The sequence below is a fragment of the Cherax quadricarinatus genome, chromosome 45, assembly GCF_038502225.1.
Source record: "Cherax quadricarinatus isolate ZL_2023a chromosome 45, ASM3850222v1, whole genome shotgun sequence".
Classification (NCBI taxonomy): domain Eukaryota; kingdom Metazoa; phylum Arthropoda; class Malacostraca; order Decapoda; family Parastacidae; genus Cherax; species Cherax quadricarinatus.
Window position 1 is genome coordinate 22,522,699 of NC_091336.1, and position 10,000 is coordinate 22,532,698.

The 10,000-nt window shown below is 37.0% G+C and overlaps 1 protein-coding gene and 1 long non-coding RNA gene across 2 annotated transcripts in view; one reads left to right on the forward strand and one right to left on the reverse strand.

The window, feature by feature from the left end:
- LOC138853991 (uncharacterized) overlaps window positions 1–10,000 on the forward strand; it is a 168,828-nt gene that overhangs the window by 84,597 nt on the left and 74,231 nt on the right. The window lies entirely within an intron of this gene.
- The window catches only part of LOC128694895 (interference hedgehog), a 61,431-nt gene continuing 59,413 nt past the window's right edge, over window positions 7,983–10,000 (reverse strand). The window contains exon 7 of the mRNA XM_053785252.2: window positions 7,983–8,751. Coding sequence (XP_053641227.1) covers window positions 8,606–8,751 — 146 coding nt within the window. The 3' untranslated portion in view covers window positions 7,983–8,605. The remainder of the gene's footprint in view (window positions 8,752–10,000) is intronic.

Genomic DNA, 10,000 nt, shown 5'->3' on the forward strand with positions numbered 1-10,000 from the left:
ATGTTAATTGGATTGGAGATCCAGATGACGCAGAGGAAATGTGAAGCAAATTTTAAGTAAATTTCTAAGTATCGAAATGGACGATATACAAGTAACGATAAAACATTATAAAACATGCAAGGAAGCCAAGTCTGACAATGAGACTGGTTAAAACCATAGGCAAAAAAAAAAAAAGTAATGCATATATGAAATTTAAACATGATTACAAGAGATAAAACGAGGAAATGATCAGAAATGTTGAAGTATTTGAAAGACGAAATTCACAAATCATTAAAGGTAATACCAAGGTAAGCTAAAAGAATTCTTCAAATGCGTCAGAAAAAAAGGTTAAAACAATGACAGGACCTTCATCTAACAAACGATAACTGCAGATTTACAAACAACGGGGATATAGCGTCTATATTCACCGTATTTACATGTGACCACGACAACATTGTCTCAATGACGCAAGTTATTGTCAGGACCTGACACCGACGGACTGAATATTAACGAAATTAGCAGCACTGACTTAATATTCAGTTTCTCCAAGTATTTTATTAACAAGTCGAGCAGGACGAATAAAATACCTGCCACAGCCATAAAAAAATGTAGACAGCAAATCACATACTAACGGTAATTAACAAATCTTTATAAGAAGGTGATTAGCAAATGTTACCCCTATTTTGACAAAAGCGGGACACGACCTAAGTCTACAACTATCGTCCCATCAGCTCAGTGTAAACTATTATTAGGGAAAAAATTAGTTAAACTCGCAAAATAATAACCCGAAACCAACACGGATTCCTCAACAAAAGATCTTCACTTTTTACAAAAATTGGGATGAAAATGTCCCAACAGATGCAGTATATATAGATTTTAAAAAAGGCTTTTGACAAGGTACCCCATCAGAGATTGATGGCCAAAATAAAAGCGCATTGTACAGGAGAGAAACATCGTGCCTGGGTAAGTGACTGGCTCACAGACAGAAAACTGGTACCCAGCAGAGAGGTGTCCTAGCATTCAACATTTTTTTTCTCTGCTTTAAGATACTGAATGACTTTGATACACTCAGAAGTGAAGAATTTTTACGAAATGGTGAATAAGTTCATAACTTTCAACAGTGGTATTATATACTACGAGGCAGAAGATGCAACACGAATGTGTGCAATATTTTTTTTTAACAATGAGAGCAGAATGAAATAAACTTCCCGTTAATGTTGTAAGCACGAAATATACTAATTATTATTTAATATATTTAATATTTAATATATAATTAAGATATAATAAGTTAAATCCATTGAAGATATATATGGCTTGGCAAATGACAGCCGATCAGAGTTCATCCAAAGAAAGTGAGAATAGCTCCATTTCTTCAGATCAAGAGCACTTCAGCAGCATCAAGGCCCCCTTCCTTAATAGGGAATACGAGAAGTTGCGAGACATACTTTAAGTGAGCACTTATATTTTCAAATTGTTTATGAGACTGAATTTACAGAAAAATTATCGCTTCGTCATCTGCATAAGAGAATACTTTAATACATTAGAGGGCACCTTACTATATTACAGGGTACCTTAGTCTAATGTTCCTTGACTCAATGTTTAGGTAAAAAAGAGAGAGAAAGAGAGAGAGAGACAGAGAGAGAAAGAAACAGATACAGCAGATAGAGACAGTGATAGATGCACTGACAATCAAGTGGGTGTAGCGTGAGAACGCACAAGCTGTCTTGAGAAACAGGACAAGAAGTGCCGGGATCTCTCACGGACCACAGTGCTACACCTGACAACACCTTATCTCTACAACAATACCCCCAAGTAAGTTGGTCACTACACACACACACACACACACACACACACACACACACACACACACACACACACATTCTTACTCTCTAAGAATATTATATGCATGTTTTCTCACCAACCACACAAGTGGCCCTCTGCTTCAGCCTTTCACTACCGCCTTACAATACCACTCCCTCTCCAGTACACACTTTCCCTTTCCAGTGCCCACTTCCTTTCTCCAGTACACACTCCCTTTCCCAATGCACTCACCAGTACACATTCCCCTTCTCCAGTACACTCACCAGTACACACTCCCATTCTCCAGTACACCCTCTCTCCAGCACTTCAGTATCCACTCTCCCTGTTCAATACCTACTCTTCTCCAGTACACACTCCACTTTCGAACATTCCCCAACTCCAGTATACACACTCCCACTTCAGTGCACGCTTCATCTCCAGTACACATACTCCGGTACACACTGTTCCTTCCGAGAACACACCCTCTCCAGTACACATACCTCCTCCTCTCTAGGACACTTTCCCTGTACCCAGTACAAACACACTCCAATCCACTCTCCAGTACATACCCATCATCCTAGTACACTTGCTCGCCGGTATATACGTCGTGCCGAATAAGTAAAACTTGCTATTTTTGCATGAATAGCAACGCACTTCTTGCCGAATAGGGAAAGCGAAAATTTGTGTATGCAATAATTTCGCATGTCATTCTGAATCTAACGAAAAAAATATATTTCTTATGTTTGTTTATTATTGAATTATTGTAAACTTACATAAAATATGTATATTTAGCTGGATTAGGCTAAATTAAATTGCTCTTGTTATAATGAGGTTAGGAAAGTTTTCTAAGGTTCTTTTGGAACAAAATCAATAATTTTTATATTAACATAAATTAAAAATCTATATCTTTAAACGTATAAGAGAAAATTTAAGAAATGCCTTAATTTTAAATGAGTTCTTGCTAATTGACCAATTTTATTTATTCGACATGACATATACATTCCCTAGTACATACTCCCTCCCCTTCGCCAGTAAACACACTCCCTCTCTGATACACTTCCCAGTATGCTCCCTTCCCAGTATATACACCTCACTCCCAGTACATTCCCTTCCGTAGAATGCAGAGTACATACACTCCCGTAGTAAACACACTCCTAATACATACTCCAGTGTCCTCCCAGGACACACACTCCGCCTCCAATTCACACATTCCAGTACACACTCTCCTAAGTACATTCCGTCTCCAGTACACACTCCACCAGTGCACTCAATCATCAGGAAATGGAACGAAATGGAGAACATTGTGGTAGAGGTAGGTTACATACATAGCTTTAAGAAGAGGTACAATAAGGCTCTCGAAGCCATGACTGAGCCCAGTAGTTACCAGCGGAGATGCCGGGCCAGGAGCCGAGACTCGACTCTTGCAGCCACGTATAGGTAAGAACACTCTATTAAAAGATTGAACCCTTATGTCCTTTGAGTCTAAGGATAAAATTTAACCTTGTAGGGTCACTGTAAGCCTAAAGTGTCACTGTAACCTTGAAGGGTCACTGTAACTTCGAAGGGGTCACTGTAACTTCGATGAGGTCACTGTAGCCTTGAAGGGTCACTGTAATCTTGAAGGGGTCACTATAACGTTGAAGGGGCCACTGTAACGTTGAAGGGGCCACTATAAACTTGAAAAGGTTACTTTAACCTTGAAGGGCCCCTGTAACCTTGAAGGGCCCCTGTAACCTTGAAGGGGCCACTGTAACCTTGAAGGGGCCACTAAACTTGAAAGGGTCACTGTAACCTTGAACGGGGTCACTGTAACATTGAACGGGGTCACTGTAATCTTTAACGGGGTCACTGTAACCTTGAACGGGGCCACTGTAACCTTGAAGGAGTCACTGTAGCCTTAAATGGAAAACTCGTTCACATATCCATAAATACATAGAGAAAAAGAGAGAGAGAGAGAGAGAGAGAATCAGGGAAGAACCTTACGGATTATCTCATTCATGAAGGGGGTTGAGCGCTAAACCCATAAGGGCCATACAGCTCCAATTTCCTTGGATCAAGAGCGTCACACCGACGTCATGAAATCTCCCCTGAGCCTCTTATAAATTAATAAACATCTCTGAGTGAAATAAAGAGGCCTCACCTAGATTATGCAGCTCAATTCTGGTCTCCATATTACAGAATAGACATAAATTCGTTAGAAAACATTCAGCGTAGGATGACTAAATTAATACATAGCATTAGAAATCTTCCTTATGAAGAAAGATTGAAGACTCTTAAGTTACATTCACTTGTTAGACGAAGAATGAGGGGAGACCTGATCGAAGTGTATAAGTGGAAGATAGGTATTAATAAAGGGGATATTAACAAGGTCTTGAGGATGTCTCTCCAAGAGAGAACCCGCAGTAATGGATTTAAATTAGATAAGTTTAGATTTAGAAAGGACATAGGAAAGTATTGGTTTGGAAATAGGGTAGTTGATGAGTGGAACAGTCTACCTAGTTGGGTTATTGAGGCTGGGACTTTGGGTAGTTTCAAATTTAAGTTGGATAAGTACATGAGTGGGAGGGGTTGGATTTGAGTGGGACTTGCACATCAGAGGTTATTTCTTGGGTACCATTGAAAATTGGGTTGGTCACATGTTTGTTAGTGGGATGAATTGTGAAGGACCTGCCTAGTATGGGCCAACAGGCCTCCTGCAGTGTTCCTCCTTTCTTATGTTCTTATGTTAAGAGGAGTTTATTGAAAAAAACTATTACATTTAGTTTTTTTTATTATACAAAATATATAACAGAACTTGTACACAATAACCCACAATTCACACATACAAAAATTATTTTTCTTTACAATGAGATATAATTACGTATTAGAGAATTTATTTTGAAATACCATTTGGGTATTATTATTTTTATTATTATTATTATTGTTATTATTATAAGTAGTGATCTGACCTGTATCGGTAGTGATCTGACCTGTATCGGTAGTGATCTGACCTGTATCGGTAGTGATCTGACCTGTATCGGTAGTGATCTGGCCTGTATCGGTAGTGATCTGACCTGTATCGGTAGTGATCTGACCTGTATCGGTAGTGATCTGACCTGTATCGGTAGTGATCTGACCTGTATCGGTAGTGATCTGACCTGTATCGGTAGAGATCTGGCCTGTATCGGTAGTGATCTGACCTGTATCGGTAGTGATTTGACCTGTATCGGTAGTGATCTGACCTGTATCGGTAGTGATCTGACCTGTATCGGTAGTGATTTGACCTGTATCGGTAGTGATTTGACCTGTATCGGTAGTGATTTGACTTGTCAGTAATCTGACCTGTACTAGCAGCGATCTGATTTGTATAAATAGTGAACTGACCTGTATCAGTAGTGGTCTGACCTGTTTCAGAAGTGAGCTGACCTGAATCGAAATATTTTTATTTATATGGGGAAGCTCTAAACCTCTATGGAACTATGCCATTATCTACATTCAGCATTTCATGATGTTTCGACCACCTCAGCTACCATTATCAGGCCATTTTATTGCGCATAATTCCTCGTGTTCCTTGAGTGATTGGGGGGGGCGGAAAGGCTTGAGTTGATTCTGGGAAAATGGCTATTGGTACGAGGAAATGGAGGCACCCTCTACTTCCCCAGATCAAACCTGACTGTCTCATCCCGGTCATTCACCAGGTACTGCATGGTTCTGTCGCTTAGCTCCTAATCTCATATAATAATTGATAATAAAACAATAATAATACGTTTTTCTGTTCTCTTCTGGAAAGTATGTCACTCGAAAGCATTAACTATATGAGCGTGTATATAATATATATATATAATATATATATATATATATATATATATATATATATATATATATATATATATATATATATATATGTCGTGCCGAATAGGCAGAACTTGCCATCTTGGCTTAAATAGCAACGCTCATCTTGCCATATAGGACAAGCGAAAATTTGTGTATGCAATAATTTCGCCAAAATCATTCTGAACCTAACGAAAAAAATATATTTCACTGTGTTTATTTAGTATTAAATTATTGTAAACAAATCTAAAATATATTTCATTGGGTTAGGCTAAAATAAATTGTTTTTGTTATAATAAGGTTAGGTAAGTTTTCTAAGTTCCTTTTGGTGCAAAATTATAATTTTTTACATCAACAATAATGAAAAAAATATATCTTTAAACGTATAAGAGAAAATTTTAGAGAAGACTTAATTTTGAATGAGTTCTTGCTAATTGACCAGTTTTACATATTCGGCACGACATTATATATATATATATATATATTAAAACCTAAATTTCACAAAACGTGAAGGAAAACATTCTAGTCATAAATAAGTGTGATGGAGACAAATCGGTAAAAAGGTAATCGCCAGAGTAACGAGAGCAATCAGTGAAAGAGTACACTCAGATTGGTGATAGTTTTCCAGCCCGGCTGGAACTCTGCATGACTCACTACCTCGAATTCTAAACAGAGATTGGTAAGGAGAAGAATTTGATAAATCTAGGAAAAAAATAGTGAAGGAACAGACCCGCTGCAGAACATTTTACTGGGATGTTTCGTTCCCAGTAGATAAAACTCTACAGAAAGTGAAAAGCTGCATAGATAAAAGAGAATAAGTATGGAGAAACACTACACCAAGTCTTCTGGCCCATATTTGGCCTTCGTAAACTTCAACCATTCCCCCACACACATTATCCAAACTATTCCTAAAGCTACACAAGGAATTAGCTTCAAAAAACCCAGGTCAGGAGAGTCCTCATCACACCCATCCCCTCTCACCCTTACATTTTTCAAAAATGTTTTTAAAGCTACTCAGTGTTTTAGCTTCACTACTACAAAATGGCATATTGTTCTACTCGTCTACAACTCAATTAGTGAACCAATACTCTCCTACATTCTGTAACGTGTCTTCATTACTGTTGTTGGCAGTATGTTATTGGTATCCTCTAAACCCTTCTTTGAATCGTATAATTCAAAATCTGTTTCAAGGTTTGGCTTATCCTAATAGTGACTTATCCTGGCTTATCCTAATAGTGACTGAATGTCAGATGGAATTAGATATTCTTTAGAGACTGACCTGTGGTTCCCATGTTCTCTGGCGTATTGACACATCGAGGAATTTCTATACTCTATTTCTTACATTGGAACGGTTACCTTGAGGCCGCAAGTATTGTATAATTCATAGTTTTAGCATTCCCTTCCCTGAATAATAATAATAATAATAATAATAATAATTTTCGAATCGATGGTGATTCTTGTAAAATGTGAGTTCGGCTTTAACTGGGGTTTCACAAACACTTCTGTTTGCTTAAGGATAATAAAACAGACGCATACATACATCTTTCCTAATCTGTTTATATTCATTATCCACACATCGTTATTATTCACACACCCGTTTCTATAAGCGAACCGAGTAGTACGTCGACTGAAATTTGCCAGACGACCCACACGACGGGCTTGCTTCGTTACATCTTTCAAGGACAATACCCGACATATAAACACGTTAAGAATTTTCTGCATTGTGTATATTATTGTATCATTGTGTATATAATTATTATATACACAATACAGAAGGTCCCCAACGTGTTCGTAAATTGAAGAATTCCTGTATTATGAATATTATACACAATTCGGGTCCCCAATATGTTCGTAAGTTGGGGACTTCTTGTAACACTATGCTGAAATGCTCCTATTTCAAGGAAGTAGAGTTACATGTTACCTTTCTCGGAATAAGCCTGATTGCTTCCTATTCCCCAGGTGCTGGATGTCCCTTACGTGTTCAGTGCTTCTCCATGAATAAATTATTAATGCCTCATAACACGGTGCTGGTGGGGACTGAGGCCCACTGTTTGAGAAATGCTACAGGCTAGACCAAGGCTGCCGAACCCACCTGATAATTTAAAAAAAAAAAAAAAATCTTTCGCTTGCCCATGGGAACTTTGAGCAGCAAAATTATTACAGCATTAATTTCATATACGATTATTATTTCATATATTTTTGCTCTCGGCTTGTATAAAAAAAATTCACTCGTAGCAACATGATAATCATACACATGTATCACACACACACACTGTGTGTGTGTATGTGTGTATATAAATATATATATATATATATATATATATATATATATATATATATATATATATATATATATATATATATATATATATATATATAATTATAAATCTGGAATAGGAAAGGTTATGGCAAATTATGTTTATGGGTATAGGTTTGCCGAAATAGAATTTAGATTCTAAAATAGATTTAGTTGGGTTAATTTAGGATTTCTGGGTAGTGTGAGTAAAGATGCGTTAAGTAGATTATACATTATCTTGAATTGGCTTGAGATTTAGCTGAGATCAGAGTCAACATTGGTTACGTTAGCTGAGGTGAGGTTTGGTTTGCTGAGAAAAAGGTTAATATTCGTTAAGATAGCTGAGGCTAGGGTCAATATAGCTTAAAGTTAGGTTCAATATACGTTGGAATATATTATCCTTCAGCTATATTAGGTTCACCTGTGGGTTATTCTCCGTCATTGAAGAGATTATATTTTAAAATTGGACTTATTTACATTTGACTAAGTTACATTTAGGCAAGACTAAAATAGGCTACAATACATTATAAATAGTCTTAGATTACGTTCGAATTACTCTCAGATAAACCAGAGTATATTTGGACTAGACTAAACTAGGTTATTTTGAGTTATTTCCTTCAGATAACGATTAGGGCTATAGGCTAATCTATGCTAGACTTGGCTACGAATTAATCGTAGCCTTGGCGCTAACTAGGCTAGGCTAGGTCGCGCTAGTTCAGGTTAGGTTAGACAATTAAGGAGGACAATTAGACAGCTAATGTGGAAACAGAGACTAGACGAGTATTTCTCTGCCACACCAACACAGCTATTGTTGTTCCCATTATTGTTGCTATTGTTGTCGTGGACGATAGCAGCTGGTTGATCTCCTGCAAAATGTAACATAAAACAAAATAGGGTCAATGTATCCTGCAAATTCGTGAACTATTATGCAAAATAAAGTACACGTATAATTTTATGTATTAAAAATGATGTGGTAGAATATTCGAACAACCTCGAGGAGAAATGGTATTTTTCTTTGAAGCCTTTTTTTTAAATATGCTTCTCCGAGGCTGTGTCCTCCCTCCTGTACCTAGAGGACGACCAGTGTACATAGTTGATATCACAATATGCAAAACAACCTCTGTGAAAATAAAATAGTGAACTTCCAAGCGCTTCCGTGATTTCTTAAGTTATTAAGGGGCTGTAAAAACAATAGAACAGTAGGCTTATATTGCTGGGATATCACCTCACATACATTACACCTATCCCGATATGATGCGGGTGGGATTACCAAGGACCTGTCACGCATAGCTTAATTTCTTCTCGAATATTATTAATTATAAATGAATCTAATTTGTATAACCCTAATCTATTAAAATTAATACTGCGTTTGTGAAGCTTGATTCAATTATATTCATCTCAACCATAGACCTGCTTGATACAGCTTCCTCGGCCTTTTCGAAATGAATTGGGTGGTTAAAATTTCCCATCAATAAACAGAGCATTAGATTCTTAAGTTCTAATGCTTTGTAATCTTAGTTCAAGATTTTTTTTTTCCAGTTTGACCGTAATAAACTTATTAAATTTTTACTGGGAATCTTGTAGACATAACCATCAGGTTGAAATAAAATAAATGAACCGTAGTACTTTCACATACGCAGAAAGGAAAGCGAATAAATCATCATATTGTAGCCAGATACTAAGTTCATACTCACAGAGTTCCATAATAAGTTAGCTAAAACAGGCGATAAAAGTGAACTCACTGCCATCTCATATACTTAGGTATAGAAACCCCCTTCACAAGAAAAACTTCCATATTACATTCAGAGAATTAACGTCTTATTCAGTCGCCAAGTCAACAGAAACTCTAATAAACAAACTATCACATAATACTGCACTGGTTCCCGTTGCCCAGCGGTGAGAGTAGCGACTCTCAATGCTGAGGTCCAGGTAATAAACCCTGGACATTAACATAAAAAAATCACATAATACTGACCATTATTGTGTGTTCATGTTTACATTTTTTTTTTTTTTTTTTGTATTTTACAAACAAATTCTTCCGACATGAATGTGTGAACTTAATGACAAAATATGGGTAATTTAAAGAACCCAGCCACGAAAAGAGCAATAAAACAC